Genomic DNA, 18,921 nt, shown 5'->3' with positions numbered 1-18,921 from the left:
CTGGAGGAGGTACTCGCGAACTGCAGGCACTTCCCCTGCCGCCGAGAAAGGAGAAACCCTGAACTCCCCCTCTTCTGGGGCGGGGTCTCAGCAACCCCACTGCAGCTTTGGTTTCCCAGGCATCCCACGTGTCTTCCGTCCGCCATCCCTGCCAATCAAGCTCCTCCCAGGGGCTGGGTGAGAGTTTAAAGGCGGCTGCAGTGCCGAGCGCTCCCAGAGTGCCGCGCGGCGGGCGGGTTTGGATTTTAAATCCCCGCGGCCAATCAGTAGCGCGTAGGCTCTTGTAACGTTCCCGGCGCCGCGTTTGAATTCGAGGAGAGGCAGAGCCGTGCCAAACCTCTGCCTAGAGCCTGCTAGGTCCGCTGGGCAACTCCGGGAACATGAGTGCGGCGGCAACTGCAGGGAAGCTGGGGCGGGCACCAGCCGACCCAGGGAAAGCGCCCGGAGTTGCAGCTCCCGGGGCTCCGACGGCCGCCCCGCCGGCGAAGGAGATCCCGGAGGTCCTAGTGGACCCTCGCAGCCGGCGGCGCTATCTACGGGGTCGCTTTCTGGGGAAAGGTGGCTTTGCCAAGTGCTTTGAGATTTCGGATGCGGACACTAAGGAGGTATTCGCGGGCAAGATTGTGCCTAAGTCGCTGTTGCTCAAACCGCACCAAAAGGAGAAGATGTCCATGGAGATATCCATTCACCGCAGCCTCGCTCACCAGCACGTCGTCGGCTTCCACGGCTTTTTCGAAGACAACGACTTCGTGTTCGTGGTGTTGGAGCTCTGCCGCCGGAGGGTGAGTGTCACTGCTGGGGAACTGGAACTGCCCTGGGGGCAGGGGTTGGGGCGCCGGGAACCGGAGCTGCTGGGGAAGGGGCGCCCCGGGGCTCGGAGCTGCTGGGGAAGAGGTGCTGGGAACCTGGAACTGGAAATGGAGAAAGTCTTAGGGAGAGAGAAGGTTCTTGGCACTTGGGGTCTCTAGGGAAGGCGGCTTCTGGACGCTAGGAGTTGGGCAGATTGGGGGAGGTGCGGGAGAACCTTGCTTATGGACGCCAGGGCTTCCGGAGTTGCTAGGTAAGGGGTATTGCGGACCCTCACTTTCCGGAGTGGGGTTGGGTCAGGCAGAGGGTAGTTGGAGCCAGACTGCAGAGCTTCCGGGGGAGGGGAGAGGTAGGAAAGGGACCTGTTGCTGCCAAAAGTTCCGGGACCGGGATACTGGGGACTCTGAGCTTCCGGAGTGGGCTGAGGGGTCCCAGGTAAGGGACTTGGGAAGGAGCCAGTGGGAGAGGGTTGCTATGAACTGTTGCGGCCTGGTTTGGAGGGGAGTCTGGATCATAGTTGTCCTGGAGAAGAAATGGGTAGTAGGGTCCTGGCTGCCTTTACCTAATGACACCCCCTCCCTGCCTTGGGTCTGAGCTCCGGCTCCCATTTCTGCTTCCCTCCTGCTCCCAGTCTCTCCTGGAGCTGCACAAGCGGAGGAAAGCTCTCACGGAGCCCGAGGCCCGCTACTACCTGCGGCAGATCGTCCTGGGCTGCCAGTACCTGCACGGAAACCGCGTTATTCACAGAGACCTCAAGCTGGGCAATCTCTTCTTGAACGAGGATCTGGAGGTGAAAATAGGTAAGGAGCTGGGCCTGCAGGGGCACTTGACATGCAGTGGGGATAAGGAGGAGCTGGGAGGGAGGGGGGGGGAGAGGAAATTTGGAAAGAGACAAGGGAGGGAGGAAGAGGATGGTAGGAAGTCTGGGCTGTTGATTGCCTCTAGAATCCTCTCTATAGGACGGGAACTTGAGCCACAAACCAATGTCTTGTCTGCAGATGCGCTTTGGGGGGGTGTGTTCTTCTATACAGTTTTTTGTTTTTTTAAGAATTTGGATTTGTTTTCACTTTTTAAAAATATTTTTTAATTTACTTATATTTGGCTGCACTGGGTCTCCGCTGCTGCATGCCTTTCTCTGGTTGCGGGGAGTGGGGGCTGCTCTGTGTTGCAGTGTGCGGGTTTCTCATTGCAGTGGCTTCTCTTGTTGTGAAGCGCAGGCTTCAGCAGTTGTGGCTCCAGGGCTCTGTGGTTGTGGCAGGTTCAGTAGTTGTGGCACATGGGCTTAGTTGCTCTGTGGCATGTGGGGTCCTCACCGACCACGAATGGAACCTTTTCTCCAGCACTGGCAGGTGAATTCGTCACCACTGAGCCATCACGGAAGCCCCTCATTTTCACTTTTTTAAACTGAGCGCCTTGATGTAAAATTTTGAATTTGGAGCTCCTTTTAAACACTCCAACAGTACAGGGGTAGCGTTCCCTCAGGACAGCTCTTTGCTGTACTGAACAGCAGCTATTCCCTTTAGATGCCCTATGGTTTGCCACAGTCCCCACCCCTCCGTATCACTTCCTCACAAACTTGCCAAGTAGCCATCTTGACATTTACTTGCTTAATCCCTGTAGGCATTTGAGTTTTGCTATCCTTGTCAGTTCCCTTTTCGAAGTAAACCCCCCCTTTCTAAGGGGAGGGGTGAAGAGGGTCTTTGGGAGGCCCCTCCCTAGGGCCAGCATGGTGGGAGGATTCCTGGGTAAGCCTCGCTGCACACAAGGACTAGAGGCTTTGAGAGATCACTTGACCCTGGGTCTTGATGGTTACATCTGAAGCAGCTGTCTGCATTGACAGACGACAGAAGCTGGCATCTGAGCCTCCATCTTCCTCCCTCTGTCCCAGGGGATTTTGGACTGGCAACCAAAGTGGAGTATGACGGGGAACGGAAGAAGACCCTGTGCGGGACTCCTAATTACATAGCTCCTGAGGTGCTGAGCAAGAAGGGGCACAGTTTCGAGGTGGACGTATGGTCCATTGGGTGCATCATGTAAGTTGGGAGTTGTCTCAGGACCCACCAGTCTCAGCAAGGGGCTTTCTGGACATTTCTCACTTGATAGACTTTATCCTGCAGACCTTTCCGCCTTTGGAAAGGCTGCTCCAGAGGACAGATGGCCTCCGAAGGAAGCCTCATTGCTGAATTGGTATATCCTGTAGGATTCCTGCAGCCTGGGCTGTGGGTTCAGGGAATGAGGGAGGGAATGTCTCCACAAACTTGCTCTGCTGCTGCTAAGTCGCTTCAGTCGTGTCCGACTCTGTGCGACCCCATAGACAGCAGCCCACCAGGCTCCCCCATCCCTGGGATTCTCCCGGCAAGAACACTGGAGTGGGTTGCCATTTCCTTCTCCAGTGCGTGAAAGTGAAAAGTGAAAGTGAAGTCGCTCAGTCATGTCCGATCCCCAGCTACCCCATGGACTGCAGCCCACCAGGCGTCGCCGTCCACGGGATTTTCCAGGCAAGAGTACTGGAGTGGGGTACCATTGCCTTCTCTAAACTTGCTCTAATCCCTTGCTATTCAAAGTACGGCAGACCAGCTGCAGCATCACCTAGGAACTTGTTACGCAGAATCTCAAGACCCAGGCTAACTGGATCACAATCTGTATTTTAAGACCCTTGAGTGATTTCCATGCACAATAAAGTATTAGAACCACTGATCTAAAAGCAGCATTGGGTGGGAAGAATTAGGCCAGGAGTGGTGCTGGCAGGAGGAGGTCCTGTGGTCCGTCTGGGTCAAGGCCATCAGAGGTGGGTGGTGGGCAGAGGTTGGCCTGTTCAGGTGTTACCCCTTTTGTTGTTTCCCTGGATACTGGAGAGTTAGAAATGGCTTTCCTACTTCTTTGCATTGGAATTTCCCACATGAAAACTTGTAGCCTAAAGTACAGAACTGTTAACTGTGGGGCTGCCTCTGAAGGAGCAAGTGGCCCCTGCTTGGACCTGTTCCATGTTATCCAGCAGCCTCTGGCTCCTAGATTACCACAGGCTATAGCTAAAAAGTCACTGATCCATTAGAACCCAGTCTCATCACCTGTATTCTGCCGAGGGCACCTCCCTGCCAGTTTGTGGCTCCTGGGACTGGTTAGTGAACTTGTGAATTGTCCTCTGGGGCCCCAGAGTCACAGTGAATGCCCAAAAGATGTCTGACTTCCTTTCTGGCCCTGGGAGGATTCCTCCCTGCATCTGGGTTTTGGTTGGGAGCCTTGAGCCAAATCCCTCCTTGTGCTTACAGGTATACCTTGTTAGTGGGCAAGCCACCTTTTGAGACCTCTTGCCTAAAAGAGACCTACCTCCGGATCAAGAACAATGAATACAGTATTCCCAAGGTGACTAAAACCACTTTAAGTTTACATTTGTTTTATTTAATTCCCTCCCCCACCAAGTGATTTACGGAGCCCAGCCATATCCTGGGGAAAGAAGTGGGTCAGTGCCACCCCCAGGGTAGGCGTAAGAGCTTTAGAGGGTCCTGTCTGAAATTGCATAGAGTCTGACGTATGTGCACAGAAACAGGTTTTCTTGGGATGAGAGTTTGTAGGCTCTCAACGGTTGGGCAGATAACCCAAAAGACGTGTAAAACAGAGAGAAAGAGCCAGAGTAGGGGGCAGACGGAGAAGTGCTGCTTAGCCTGGCAGTGGACTGTCTTGCTTCAGGTGGGCTCTGCCACTTTTTAGCCAGAGCACAGTGGACAAATGGCCTGAGTCTTCTGAGCTGCAGTTTCCCGTCTGTAAAATGGAGTCCCTGCCCCAGAGCATCTTGCACACAGTGAGTGCTCACAGAATTGCGAGCCACCGTGAAGGCAAAGTGGTGTGCTTTTGCAGCCACCAGCAGGAGTGCATTGAGAGGGATAGTCTGCAGCAGTCTGGCACACAGCTGCTTCCCGGTTCGGCATCTTTGTCTTAGGTGAAGCCAAGAGCCCTGTCTCGAGACATCAGGACAGATGGGCTGAATCTGTTACAGAGGGTCAATTATTGGGCCGAGCAGAGTGGTTCCGAGTGTGGGGGTTGCCCCTGACTCTGCCTCTGTGTGGGTACTGGCTCCACCACTCACTCGGGATGTATCTTAGGCACTTTAACTTCTCTGTGCCTGTTTCCTCATCTGCAAAAGAGGGGTGGTACTAGAGAGCTTCACTCCTTGGGTGTTTCTCTGAGGGTTAAGTGAGTTCATCTACATGAAGCGCTTACAGTATTTTGCTGATAGGTAGTAAGTACATAGTTGATGCTAGGCTTACTGTGCATTTGACCTACCCTGGGTTGGGTCTCCTTACCAGGGCTCCAAGCTTGGTGCTGTGTCCCCACTTTATAGATGAAGATACAAAGGCCCAGAAAGTTGGGTTGGTTGACACAGCTGGTGTTAAGGGACAGAACTGGGACTTAACACCAGGTCTTTATGACTTCCAAGCCTTTGTTTTCAAGTGCTGTTCTAGTGGTGAGCAACTTGTCAACTTAGGAAAGCTGCCAGTGGAAACTTGGGACATTTATAGCCACTGAACATGGTGTATTTGAGGCTGGGTAGGGGGTGGTGGTGCAGCAGCCAGGTCGTGTGTCATATCCTGCTTATGACTCCCCATCTCCCTTCCAGCACATCAACCCCGTGGCCTCCTCCCTCATCAAGAAGATGCTTCAGCCAGATCCCACTGCCCGCCCAACCATTCACGAGCTGCTCAATGACGAGTTTTTCACTTCCGGCTATATCCCTGCCCGCCTCCCCATCACCTGCCTCACCATTCCACCGAGGTTTTCAATCGCTCCCAGTAGCCTGGACCCCAGCAATCGGAAGCCTCTCACCGTCCTCAATAAAGGTAAACCAGAGTGTGGGTAGACAGCCTTGCCTGCCTCAGTGTGTGAATGGATGGTCCCCAAAGCTCTGGTGTGCAGTAGGACAGGCCCCAGTCTTTGAATCCCTGGTCCCCATCCTCATATGGCAAACGCCTTTCCCCATAGCCCTGTCAGGAAAGACAGACCTTACTGTGACTGAATCAGACCTGTCGTGTCCTGAGAGAAGAGAGGAGCTAAATGCCATGGCTGAACAATTCTTAACAGTTTGTTTTTTTAAATCACTGATATCGCCCTGCATGGTTCATTGGGAAAAATGTTGAGAAGCTTCAGGTACACACATGGAGCACAATGTACGTGGGACCCACATCGCCACCAGAGTCAGCACTTAACTAAGATTTGTAATGTATGCTTGGTTCCTTTGAAGTATTTTTGAAGTTAATTCCATACGTCTTGCCATTTTACCTCCAGGAACTTCTGTGCGCATCTCTCTAAAAGGATGGACATTTTCTTACAAAAGCGCATTTCATTGCTTGGTTTGTCATTGTTTCTAGGTCTCTTCAGAGAGCAGAATTAGAAAATACATAACTGGAGTGGGGGGTGACCTTAGATTTATGCCATTTCTGATTCACATTTTTGAATGTTTTATTTTAGTATTATTTCAAAATATGAAAAGTATAAGAATAGACAGAATCCTCCTGTATCTTGTACCCCCTTTTCTCCACCAATTAACATTTTTCAACATTTACTCTATCTCTCATTGTATGTGTGTGTATTGTTTTTGTCCCAAACATTCTGGCCTTTACTACTTAGTACTTCAGTGTGTATTTCCTAAAAACAATTCTTTTACGTAACCACAACACAGGACATAGTTATCAAGTTCAGGAAATTGAAATTGATGCAAACTTGTCTTACAGCAGTCTTTTTCTCTGCTGTGAAATTACAACTTTAATTCTCTTTTGGTAATTTGTAAGTGTCTACTTTAATATTATAGGGTTTTACTTTAATTTTATGCTTGTATTTCTTTTTCTCTCACAATGAAAACCTTGTTTGCTTACACGGTATACATGAATTTTCAACGTATATAAAGTATGTTATGAAACTGTGTTTATTTCCATGCAGTTCTTTTTGTCCTTAAACTATATTTCTCTCTCTCTCTCTCATACACACACACACACACACACACCCCCCCCAAGAAAAGCCACTTGAAATACTTTATTTCTCTGTATGGATATAGCACAACTTTATGAGTTCGTTTCAGTTATGACACTGCTGTTTTAAGGATAACTTTTTCTTTTTGCTTTAATTTTTGATATTTTCTTTGATCATATGAGTATTTCCTTTGAATGGTGATCACTGGTTAAGGTGGTGCCTCCACTGCATAGTTACCGTTTTTCCTTCGGTGATTAATTTAAGCCCCATGGGGAGCGTCTCTGAGAGAATACTGCTTCTCAGACTTCAGCTCACTGATGTTAGCATCTGTGGTGAATGTAGCAGCAGTTATTACTGTGGTATTCTCATGGTGATTTTTCCCCTTTTCTTGTTCCTTCTACATCTATTAATCAAAATTCTTCGGTAAGGAAGAGCTGTCACTTCTCTCCCATTCATTTATTTGGTTGGTATGGACTCATGGATATTTAGTCTTAGAGCTATAAGATAACATTGTTATTTTAAAGGATTGCTTTTTTTTTTTTTTTTTTAGTTTTAGATTTTGGACATAAAGCAAAACCCAGAAGTAGAATGAACTTTTTGGGGAATACATAAATTCCATTTTTCATCATCTGTTTTTAATAATTATCATTGTCTGCCTATACTTGTTTTTATCGTTTCCACCTTCTTCCTTTTCTTTCTGCTAGATTTTTTGGGAGGGAGGTTTTGTTTTGTTTCCTCTTCCCTGGTTTGTGGGTCCTCAACCAGGTACTAAACCCACGGCAGTGAAAGAGCTGAGGGAAACTAGAAACTAGAAACTCTCTCTAGCAAGAGAGTTTTTAAAGCAAGTCTCAAATATTCTATTCTTTCAAACTTAAGTCTTTATCATAGCATAGATTTTCTAAATTGCAAATTCAGATCTTTAAATATTTTAAGAATTTCATGTTGGTGGGGAAAGAATTAAACTTTTAAGCATAAAAGGCAATAAAAATCATCCATGATTCCACCACCCAAATACACCTAGTCTTAAAATTTCAGGGTGTATCTTTTTAGATTTCAGTCACATACAAGTACATAAAGCAGATTTTAGGGGGGAAAACCTCTTATGTTTTCATTAAATGCCTGTTAGGCCATCTTATGGACTGCAATTTACTGAGCCCTCCCATTTTCCTGGATACAGAAGATGCTTTTAATTCTTAGATTGAAGCCAGGCAGCTCCAAGCTGCTCAGGACCAGAGGTTCCCAGCAGGGCCCAGCATTGGGTCAGAGGCCTGAGTGTCTGAAGCATTATGGCTGTGTGTGGCCATGAAGCCAGCAGGGCAGCTCCTGCTCTAATAACCTGCTGCTTACCTAAAGCAGTGGCAGCGTAAAGAGCTTCTCGAGCTGTGGTTGGGGGTCCCAGGCCCTCACATCCTGCAGCCTTTGTGCCTAACTAATGACCATGTCTCCTCTCCTTACAGGCATGGAGAACCCCATGCCTGAACGTCCCCGGGAGAAAGAGGAACCAGTGGTGCGGGAGGCCAGTGAGCCCATCGACTGCCATCTCAGCGACATGTTGCAGCAGCTGCACAGCGTCAACGCCTCCAAGCCCTCGGAGCGGGGGCTGGTGAGGCAAGGTGGGCGCCAGGCCAGGGCACCTGGAAAGGGCAGGGAAGTCTCAGCCGCAGAATGCTGGCAGCTTGTCCAGGCCCCCAGCTCCATAATGCCTTTCCTTCTCCCATTTCCTGTACATTACAGTCCAGGGAAGTTGGCCTGCTGGCTCAGGCCTTCCATGGTCAGGCCTCTCCTTTCTTTTTGTGACTCATCTGTTCTGTCTCCACAAGTGCCCCACCTTTTAGCAGCTCCATATGCTGGCTGTGTGCTTCTGCAAACACTGTCTCTTCTGCTCAGGGAATTCCTCTGTGGCCTCAAGACAGTGGAAATAACAGACCCAGGCATGCTCCAGCTTCAGGGCCTTTGCTCACACCGTTCCCTTCCCCCAGCACTCGCTTCATCCAGATCCCTGCATGGCTGACACTCACCCCTTCACGTGCTTCTACCAGCATTACCTCTATGAGCATCTCCCTGCCCCCAACCCCTAGCATTTCTCCTCCCCCTTACCTGCTTTATGTTTTCTCCACACCACTTCCCATCTAACATAAAGTTTCCACATTTGTTTATTGTATTTGAAAGAGGGGATTATAGCATGCATGGAACATCACATTTTCATACATCTGAAATTAGCTTCTCTTATAATTTTTTAATCACTCAAAACTCACTGATTCTCACCATGATAGTTATAAATAACTTACATTTCTGTGCATATTTATTTTGATTGGTCTCTAGCCCTGGAGCCAGTTTGCAGGCTCCGGGAAGTAGGTTTTGTCTTTGCTCACTATGTCTGTGATGGCACCTGGCACACAGTGGGCCTTTGCTAAACGGGTCAGCTGAACGCACGGGTAGACTCGGCTGCACTGTGACTTTCTGCCTCAGTGCTGCCTGTCTAAGCTACTTGATGGCAGAGGCCCGGCTCTGCTCTCCTCTGGGGCCCCAGGCCTCTGGACCGAGTTCCCTGGTATGGGCCACCCGAGCACATCAGAGAGGAAGAGGCTCGTCCTGACTGTTGTCTTGTCTGTTTCTGTCCCAGAGGAGGCCGAGGACCCTGCCTGCATCCCCATCTTCTGGGTCAGCAAGTGGGTGGACTATTCGGACAAGTATGGCCTCGGTAGGTTTCTCCCAGGTGGGTGGGTAGCTCGAGACCCTCCGAGTTGTTACAGGCACTTGCTTTTCTTGACTCTCGGGTCCTCTTCCCTCAACACTCTTTTGTCTGCATCCCAGGCCTCCTAGTTCCAGCTTCCAAGGCCCTCTCTGCTCCCCCTCCCCCTTTCTGAGGTCTCCTTCCCCTCACCACTAGGGTATCAGCTGTGCGACAACAGCGTCGGGGTGCTCTTCAACGATTCCACGCGCCTCATCCTCTACAGTGACGGCGACAGCCTACAGTACATCGAGCGCGATGGCTCAGAGTCCTACCTCACCGTGAGCTCCCACCCCAACTCCTTGATAAAGAAGGTGAGTGCTGGTTGGCCTGTGTGGTCCTGTGTTGCAGAGTGAGGGCTGTGCCCGGGGACAGGCGCTAACTCGACTCCCTCTCTCACCCTCCAACCAGATCACCCTCCTGAAGTATTTCCGAAACTACATGAGCGAGCACTTGCTGAAGGCGGGCGCCAACATCACGCCTCGGGAAGGCGACGAGCTGGCCCGGCTCCCCTACCTGCGGACCTGGTTCCGTACCCGCAGTGCCATCATCCTGCACCTCAGTAATGGCTGTGTGCAGATCAACTTCTTCCAGGTGAGCTGGGCCCTGGAAGGCTGGGGTAGGGTGTCTGTGCCTCTCTGCCAGCCCACGGAGTTGGGTGGAGAGTGGGGGGCATGGACCCATCCTTGGCAGCAGCAGTAGAAAGAAATGAAACGTGTCCCCTCCCGCCAGCCGGCCCATCTTCCCTCTACTCCTGCCAACACACAGTAGCAGCTGGGGTCTTCAATCACCAGTAACCCCTCTGTCCATCTTCTTGCCCTCTCCCTCACAGGACCACACCAAACTCATCCTGTGCCCACTGATGGCCGCCGTAACCTACATCGACGAGAAGCGGGACTTCCGCACATACCGCCTGAGCCTCCTGGAGGAGTACGGCTGTTCCAAGGAGCTGGCCAGCCGGCTGCGCTACGCCCGCGCCATGGTGGACAAGCTGCTGAGCTCGCGCTCGGCCGCCAACCGCCTCAAGGCCTCCTCATAGCCCCCCACCCCCCGGACTGGCGCCTCCTCCCCAACTAGCACCTTGGCCCACGCTGGTTAGCACCGTGGTGCCACTTTATAGTGTGTCCCCAGCCCTGGGGGCCGGGGCGAGACCTTCGTCATCCCTGCAGGTGGGGGCTGCTGTGTAAGTTATTTTTGTACATGTTCCGTGTGGGTTCTGTGGCCTCTCCCCTTGCCCTCAGGCCCACCCTATGAATTGTACAGAACGTGGCTGTTGAATTCGGGACTGTGCTTGCCTTTATACACATTAAACATACGTGAATCTTCCTTTCCTTCTTGTGTTCCCTGAGGGGCACACGCTGTTGCTCCGGTGGCCCCAGCGGCCTGGCCTCTGCTGGTCTGTCGACCCGGGCGGGCTCAGCTCCCCGCTGCCCCCGGGCTCGGCCCCCTCACCCCTGTGGCCGGTGGATAGTAAGGCAGGAAGAGGCTCTCGGAGGCGCAGCTTCTCATGGCACCGTGCGTGTGTAGCAACAGCCGTGGGAAGCGGTTGGTAAAGTACTGGACAAAGCTGTCGGGGACAGAGCCCAGCGTCCGCCGTACCTCCTCTGGGAGCTCCCTGTAGTGGTGCTTCTGGAGGGTTGGAGCAGAGAGCTGGGGCTCAGCCGGACCAGGCCTCAGGCCTCCCCACCGTCCAGGCCCCTCCCGAGCCCTGGAACACACCTTGTTTCTCACAGCACGAAGCAGGTCTCGCACCGACGTCCCCTTGTACGACCGGAACCTTCTCAGATCTGTAGGCAGGCAAGGCGTTGGCACAGCCGTCCCTGCTGGGGCGTCCCTTTGACCTCCCGGGCCCCTCGAGTCTGGCCTCTACCTGTCTGCAATGGCACCGAGATGTGCTTGTGCCAGTCACTCCGGACCACCTCGGAGCCTCCTGCCTCGAGCGCCATCACCAGGGGCCCTTGCTCAGGCTCCTTCTCCAGCCAGTCACTGACGTCCTAGGACCCACAGAGCTGCTGAGCCTCCTGACCGGGATTGGAGGCCACAGGCCAGGAGGGTCCAATGGCTGGGGGCATGCAGCAGCCAGAGCTGCTCAGCTCAGGGTAAAGGATTGTTGCCTCCTGTCGAGTGGAGCGTCTCTGCTACACAGGGTCTAGTCCAACCTGTGACAGAGGCGCTGTATTCCCCATTTTACAGACGAGCAAACAGGCTCAGTGAGTCAAGGTCACAGAAGTGGAATGTGCTGTCTGGGCATGGGAATAGCATGAGAGATAACTAGGGCTGAAAGGAATGGGGTATGTCCTCACACCAGGGGCAGCTGGGCTTGGAAAACGGTGCTGAGGAGACCATGCAGGGCTGAGAGGGCAGCGTTTGGGAGTCTGGGCTCTGTCTTAGTTTAGATCAAGGAGCTGGGCTGCCTGGAACACAGATGAGTCTCTATCCCCCAGCCAACCTGGTTTCCCTTGCTCAGAACCCAAACTTTCTGAGGCCTCTCCATATTTCCAACTGACCTGGAAGAACTGGAGCTGCTTGGCTCTGCTCCAAAAGAAGGGGTGGGCCAGCACCTGGTGAGCGGAGGGGCGAGCCTGCGGCAGGGGGCTGAGCATGGCCTCCACCAGGTTCCGGGCGACGACCTGGTCTGCAGGGGCAAGAGGGAGGGGTGGCTTCAAGCCCGCCCAGCCTCTGCCTTGCTTACCCCCCTCCTCTGCCAGCCCAGGTCACCCTCACCGTGGGCCTCTTCCTCCAGGTGAGCCAGACAGGGAGCCCCCACAAGGATGTTTGCCTGACGATAAAGACTCTCTCCGAAGGGGTGGCTGCCACCGGAAAGCACGTAGTAGAACACGCAGCCTGCAGAGAAGATGTCCACTGCGCTGGTCTGGGGGCCAGAGGGACAAAGATGAGGAGGAGGTCTCTGCTCCAGGAAGTCTCCCTGGCTGCGCTCTGCCCAGGGCTGGTGTGGCAGCAGCCTGGGATTTGGTTCAGGCTAGAACTCAAGGATGCTTTCCAAGATGCATCTTCGTGGCCCTACATTCCCTCCCCTCTGCACTAGTAGAAGGGACGTGTGGTTTTCATCCAGAATCTTTGCGCCCACTGAGCCTCTAGTTTAGGTCTCCACGCGTTATTCCTCCAGGTCTGGTGGGTGATGCTGACATGTCCGAGTGAAGCTGGCTGGGCATGAGGCAATAAGGCAACAGTGGGGACAGTGATCTGGTACCGTCCCCATCCATAGCTGGCCTCTGGCACTCAGCTGCAGCTGGTTGCCTCCAGGGGACTTTCTCGGGTGGCAGAGCTTTTGATTTTGCAAAAGAATCCAGAAATCTAGACTTTTATGTGGAATTTCTCAGAAGTTAAAATGGTGGCCGCAAATTTAAAAAATCAAAGCCCGCATAGGCTCCTAACGTCAGTGCCCTGGTTCTTGGGTCTCCACGTTGCCACTTCTAGCTCTCGCTCGACTTCAGGGGTGGGGGTGACTCTGTCTGTTCACCTGTGTGTTACTCTCATCCATGCCTATGATGTCCCCCTGAACACTGACTCAAAAATCTGTGATCCTGGGTCTCCAAGTGCCTCCGGGGTTCAGACACTGCTCTATGACTCAGTTACATTAGCTCATGTGTGTGTGCGCATGCTAAATCACTTCAGTCACGTTCGACTCTGCAATGCTATGGACAGTAGTGCGCCAGGTTCCTCTGTTCATGGGATTCTCCAGGCAAGACTACTGGAATGGGTTACCAATTATTCCTCCAGGGGTTCTTCCTGACCTAAGGATTGAACCTGTGTCTCTAAAGTCTCCAGCATTGGCAGCAGGTTCTTTCCCACTAGCACCACCTGAGGAAACCATTAGCTCATCTGATGCTCCCCCAAACCCTCCAATCTGGGTGGCTCTCCACTCTGGCTTCACAGTAAAGTCGCTGGGGGTCAGTTACTGGGTGTAGGGCCTGGGCACTTGGGTTTTTTCAAGCTCCTCAGTGACTACACCACAGTAGAGATGAAAACCATTTTCTAGCTCAGTGCTTCTCAACCTCGGGACTGTTGACATTTTGGACCAGATGATTCTTGGTCCTGGAGGACCGTCCTGTGCATTGGGTGTCTCACAAGCATCCCTGGCCTCTGCCCACTAGGTGGCAGTAGCAACTTTCCTTTCCCTGCCAAATGGACGACCCAAAAGGTCTCCAGACATTGCCCAGTGATGGCAAAAGTCACCCCTGGTTGAGAACCACTGCCCTAGGGGAAAAAGGGAGGAGTTATCCCCACTTTACAGATGAAGAAACAGGCTGGGAGGAGTCACTGAAGGCCACAGAACGGGTGATCCAGAGCCCAGGCAGCAGAGACACTGGGTGGGGAGGCATGCCTGCAGCCTGGGGTAGCAGGACTCACAGGGCTGTCCGGAGGCGGGACCTGCAGGAGCTCGGGCGCCATCCAGCCTTCTGTGCCCGGGATGCCCGAGCGGAGGCTGAAGCTGCAGCGGCCGGCAGGCAGCTTCTTGCAGAGGCCGAAGTCTGAGAGGACCACTCTGCCCAGGCCCTGGCTGTCAGGCCCCGCAATGAGGACGTTGCCCGGCTTCAGGTCGCGATGCACTGTGAGAGCAGAGCAGAGCTGAGAGCTGAGGGGGGCAGGCAGGGGCTCGGAGGGAGGCCGGGAGGGGCTGGTACCTATGTGTAGGGAATGCAGGTGACCCAGGCCCGCCATCAGCTGCTGCAGCGCCATCCCGGGCTCCAGGCCCCAGCTGTCCGGCTCCGGGTGTTCCACGTACTGGGGAGCAGTGAGGGGCAGAGCATCACCCTGCAGCCCAGGACCCCCGGCCCTGCTCCCACCCCTGAGCGCAGGCCTCACCTCCCGCAGTGAGGCCCGGCAGAGCTCCAGGGCGATGTAGTGGAACTGAGGTCCCCGCTCAGTGCAGAAGTAGCGGAGCACGTTGGGGTGCCTGTCCGACTCCTGCAGCAGCTGCACCTCCCGCCGGACCAGACTGAAGCACTCACGGAGGAGCCGCTTGACCGCCACCGCCCGCCCCTCAAACTGTCCCCTGGGTGGAGGTCCAGAGGGCAGACGAAAAGGGAATCGTTAGGATCCACACCCACCTTGGGGGTTCTTTGAAACAGGTGCTCTCCAAGGGATAGTGGCCACCTCAGCCCAGCTCCTGGCTGCCACTCACCGGAAAACAAAAGTCCCACCGGCCCCGCGGCCCAGGACGTCCTTGGGGTTGAAGGAGATCTTCCCCACCACGGTGAGCTGCTCAGCTGGGGGGAGAGGAGACGGGGTCTCATGGGGCCTCTGCCCATGGCTGCCACCCCGCCCAGTCCAGACCCGTCTCCCCAACCTCGATCTCTCTCCAGCCTCCGGCTTCCATGCCCCTCCGGGTGCCAGACAGGGTCCAGTGCCTCAGGCTACCACTTACTCCAGGCAAGTGACCTAACCGCGGTGCCCCGGTTTTCTCATCTGTAAAGGGGGACTATGTCAAGGATCCTGCATAATATTACTGAGGATTAATGGAAAAAAGGGTGGGGGGGAGGTCTGCTCTGCTGTCCTCTTTTATCATTTTTCCCTCTTCTGGCATTTCCTGCCCAGGTTTCTTTCCTTTCCCCACCTCCACCAGTTACTAATATAATAAACCCTTTCGACTAAGGTATTGGCTTCAAGTAGGAAAGTGAATTTTGTCAGCCGGAAGCATGATGAAGGTGAAGGCTGTGGCAGAAAAGACTGTCCTGGGCGGGGGTCAAGGTGGGCGGAGAGCAGTGGGCATGTGGATGCTGAACTGTCTAGAACTAGTTCCAGGGAAGCAGGGAGCCCCCAGAAGGCCTTGGCTTCCCGTTACAAAGGGTGGGGTTGGATTTTCCTGGTGGTCCAGCGGTTAAGAATCCGCCTGCCAGTGCAGGGGACACAGGTTCGATCCCTGGTTTGGGAAGATTCCACACGCCGCAGGACAACTAATCTCAGACTCTGCAGCTACTGAGCCCATGTGCCTAGAGCCTGTGCTCTGCAAGAAGAGAAGCCACCACAATGAAAAGCCCGTGCACCGCAACTAGAGAGGTAGCCCCCCCTCCACCCCCGGCCTTGCAGCAACTAGAGGAAGGCCTCAGGAGCAATGAAGACCCAGCACAGCCAAAAATAAATTTTTTTTTTTTTTAAGAAAGGGTGGGTGGGATTGGCTCAGGTGAGTGGAGGAATTGGGCAGTTACTGCTCTTCCTTTCGGGTCACCTGGGAGAGACCCCTCACAATGACCCAGGCACAGGGCAGGCTCCTGCTCAGCACCCAGGGGGCCCCATGCACACAGCTAAGTGCATCTTGTGCTTCTAGAGTTGTGTGCCCCTCCGTGGTCCTGAGAACACTCTCCCTAGGAAGAGCTGGCAGCTTTAGTCTCTAATCGGCTCCAGGAAAAGCAAATGAAAATCAGCGTCAGAGATCTGCGAGCAAAGTATTAAGCTGTCCCTTAGCACTGCTCTAGGTTATTTGCTTAAAAACTCTCTGCTGATGAGATGCAGGCAGTAAGTGAAATGTGTGTACCCTGAAATGTGTATACTCCACCCTCAGGACCGTGGTCTTGGGGCCATGCTGGAAGCACATCACACACAGGTAAGCTGGGCCTGTCTCTCCAGCAGCTCAGAAAGCAGGGACAGAGTTGCCGGAAAGCCTGTTTGGACAAGCCCTGCTCAGCTGGCTCCAGGCGAGGGTCCCTGAGCGCTTCCGGCTCCTCTTTTGTACCGCTCTGTACCACTCGCTTGGTTCTGCTGGTTTCCTGTCTTTTTGCATGTCTGCCTCCCCTGCCTGGATGCCCTCGTGAACACTCACTACGTGCTTTCTGGGTTAGATTCAGAACTAACTCTAGATTCAGGAGGACCCTCAGTGCTGGGATGGAGGCCAGACTTCTGGCCATGAAGTTCTTGAATGCAGAAATAATGAATCAGGAGGCTCAGTTTGCACAAACATATTCACCATCATTTGCTCAGCCTTCTATATCATGATAACGGAGAAGCAACAAACACAGGAGAATTTCTAAAGGAATCAAAAGTTGTCATGTGGTGGGGACATGATGTATGGTCAGAATCCCCTCTGAGATCCTCAGAAATATGTGAGGTACTGCGTTGCTTCTTTTACACGGCTTGGGAAACCATTCAAGCCGGTTACCTACTTCATGGGCACTGCCAAAATTCAAACAGAGATACCATCCCAAAGTTGACCTCCTTTTGAGTTCCCGGGCTGCTACATACTGGCTTTGTGAGTCCGGGGTGGGAGTGTCATGAACCTTTCTGCCTTCAATTTCCTCTTCTATAAAATCAGCATAATGATAGTATCTACCTTGTGAATATGACTTCATACATGCACAATATTTAGAACAGGGCCTGGTGTACAGTAAGTGCTATATAAATGTTAGCTCTCAGTTTTAGCTGGTTGTGCCAGCTTGATTGTGCCCACTTGCTGCTGAATGTACCATGTAGCCAGCAGTCCTGGAGGACACCCTACCAAGCACGTGTAGATGCATTGGTGGAGGTTAAATGAGAGTGGGGCAGGGCTCCACTGCAGATTTTGTGAACCATGAAAAGGTCCTGAGGAACGTTCCTTTCCCTGCACTGAGAGGAGGACCAGAGGTTCCAAGGTCAGAGTTCCTGACATAGACGTCCTAAGAACAGCCCCTAAGGCAGTTAGGGGCTGCCATAGGAGTGGAGGGCTTTTTTGGAGAGTGGTTCTCGAAGCTTTCCTGCCATCTGCCACATGTGTTTATTTGACTCTCCCTGCATGAAAGATTTCGATACACTGGACTCCAAATTGCTGCATATTGAATGGGCAAGTCCTAGCCATTAACTCTGCCTATACCTCATACCTGCTTAGCACATATTCACTCTGCATATATTTATTAAGAGTGCTGTCTAATCTAAGAATCTCTGGTGGCCAGTGTCAGTCACTAACTCAACAGATAATTCCTGAGTCAAGCTCTGGTCCAGATTGCAGCAGTAAGCAAGGCAGGCTTAGCCCAAGCACCTGTTCTCCAGCTGGCCACAGTCCCCACCACTCCCTATTCTCTCTCCTATGTGACTGCTTCGCTTCTCTGCTTTATCCACCTGACCCACCCGGAAGCATGAGTTTGCAACCCTCTTCTCAGCTTCCAGAATGTGCACCCTGCTTTCTCGCATCTCTGAACCTTCACCTGTGCTCTTGGGGCCACCTGGAGGGTTCCTGCTCCACTCTGCCCTGCTCACCTGGGTAATTCCTTCTTCTCTTTGGGATCACAGCCTAACTTCACTTTGAGGACACTTCCTATGTCCCCACATCAGAGCTCCATGACCCTCCTCTGTGTTCCTACAGCTCCCTGTATCCTTCCATCCCCATCACAGCATTTATCACAGCACTTAATAATTACCTGTCCCTTCCATGCTTTCCTAGAAGTTATGAAAATACCAAAGTAAAGCTTATTAAGACTTTCAAGAAAGTAAAAGAAATAGAAAGGTTTCTTTTAAAGTGCAGAGGGAACTCAATATTATATAGAGATTGTTACCACTGAGTTTTGTCACAAAATGACCATGCTCTAGCTGGGTATTTTATTTTCTAGATGTCCTGAAGCACTGATAATACTTTGATTGTTTTTTCACAGTGAATAAAGAAGTTTAAGTATTTCATATAACAGGGGAGCCTGGATGAGCCAGGGTTGGAATCCAACATCCTCTTTTCTCTTCCTCTGTGGGTTAGTGGTATCTTCAGACCCACGAGGGGACTGAGAAGATGTCTGGGGGAAGGAATTCCATCCCGTCAGTAACTGGGTCTAGTAGACCGTGGTGGTGAGGGACAGTAAGGTCTTTTGACAAGAACCACCTGGGACAACGTGGTGTTTGGGTCATCTGGGGAAAGACTCGGCTTGAGTCAGAAGGTCCAAGAAGAAGTGTTTCAGGGTGCAATCGAGTGTTGTGTGGACCCACCCAGAGCCAGGAAAGTGACCGGAACTGCAACCTTCAGGGCTCAGGCAACTCTGCGGTGGGGGGCTTTCTACAGAAGCTGAGCCCCCAGGAAGGAAGCTGCTTTCCTCTCAGCACAGGGTGGAGGAGGGGGGGGCGAACACAGAGGGGAACTTCGGAAGCAGCATGGGAGCATCCTACTAAATATGGGGCGGACTTCAGGCTGAGTTAGTGGTGCAGCAGAGTAGCTCCAAGGTAGGAGGCGGTGGCTTGAGCAGTGCCAAAGAAGCAGGAGAGAAGCAGCCTGGACTGACCAATAAAAGCACATGGAAGCTCCCCTGGGGCATCCCACAGGTTCCAGAGGAAGCCTGAAAGGGCTTCTTTATAGGATGAAATTGAGAGAAGAGAGGAAAATGTTAAAAAAAAAAATAAAAAGCTCTAAAGAGAAAAGGAACCAAAGGGTACCTAGGTAATTTACTACTACTATTATTATTACCAAACAGGATATTCTTTTAACACATATTAATAACACCAGCTTGGCATGA

At 52.5% G+C, this 18,921-nt stretch overlaps 2 protein-coding genes across 9 annotated transcripts in view; one reads left to right on the top strand and one right to left on the bottom strand.

The window, feature by feature from the left end:
* Positions 1 to 306: 306 nt before the first annotated feature.
* On the top strand, positions 307 to 10,825 carry PLK1 (polo like kinase 1). Its single transcript, XM_086375304.1, has 10 exons — positions 307 to 782; positions 1,439 to 1,607; positions 2,696 to 2,840; positions 4,077 to 4,170; positions 5,423 to 5,642; positions 8,226 to 8,381; positions 9,392 to 9,469; positions 9,659 to 9,813; positions 9,911 to 10,093; positions 10,332 to 10,825. Exons 1-10 carry the CDS (start codon positions 381 to 383, stop codon positions 10,536 to 10,538), a joined length of 1,809 nt encoding a protein of 602 aa, XP_086231430.1. The 5' UTR covers positions 307 to 380; the 3' UTR covers positions 10,539 to 10,825.
* ERN2 (endoplasmic reticulum to nucleus signaling 2) overlaps positions 10,773 to 18,921 on the bottom strand; it is a 23,444-nt gene continuing 15,295 nt past the window's right edge. For all 8 annotated transcript variants that reach the window (XR_015154630.1, XR_015154631.1, XM_086375298.1 and 5 more), the window contains 9 exons: positions 14,646 to 14,730; positions 14,327 to 14,516; positions 14,146 to 14,245; positions 13,871 to 14,070; positions 12,224 to 12,371; positions 12,007 to 12,134; positions 11,370 to 11,493; positions 11,219 to 11,286; positions 10,773 to 11,128 (listed from right to left, as the gene is read on the bottom strand). Coding sequence is in view for 6 of the 8 variants with exons in the window: in XM_086375298.1 (XP_086231424.1) it covers positions 10,916 to 11,128; positions 11,219 to 11,286; positions 11,370 to 11,493; positions 12,007 to 12,134; positions 12,224 to 12,371; positions 13,871 to 14,070; positions 14,146 to 14,245; positions 14,327 to 14,516; positions 14,646 to 14,730 (1,256 nt within the window). In the remaining 2 variants the exon portion in view is untranslated. The remainder of the gene's footprint in view (positions 11,129 to 11,218; positions 11,287 to 11,369; positions 11,494 to 12,006; positions 12,135 to 12,223; positions 12,372 to 13,870; positions 14,071 to 14,145; positions 14,246 to 14,326; positions 14,517 to 14,645; positions 14,731 to 18,921) is intronic.

The sequence above is a fragment of the Bos grunniens genome, chromosome 25 (assembly GCF_055505025.1).
Source record: "Bos grunniens cultivar Pamir isolate PY7600 chromosome 25, Bosgru_T2T1.0, whole genome shotgun sequence".
Lineage (NCBI taxonomy): Eukaryota > Metazoa > Chordata > Mammalia > Artiodactyla > Bovidae > Bos > Bos grunniens.
Note: the sequence above shows the minus strand (reverse complement) of the source record. Positions and strands in the feature narration are given on the sequence as shown.

Coding starts and splice junctions, on each gene's coding strand:
- PLK1 (XM_086375304.1), top strand. CDS start 381: ATGAGTGCGGCGGCAACTGCAGGGAAGCTGGGGCGGGCACCAGCCGAC. Junction 2,841..4,076: donor TGGTCCATTGGGTGCATCAT/GTAAGTTGGGAG, acceptor TTGTGCTTACAG/GTATACCTTGTTAGTGGGCA. Junction 8,382..9,391: donor GCGGGGGCTGGTGAGGCAAG/GTGGGCGCCAGG, acceptor TTTCTGTCCCAG/AGGAGGCCGAGGACCCTGCC.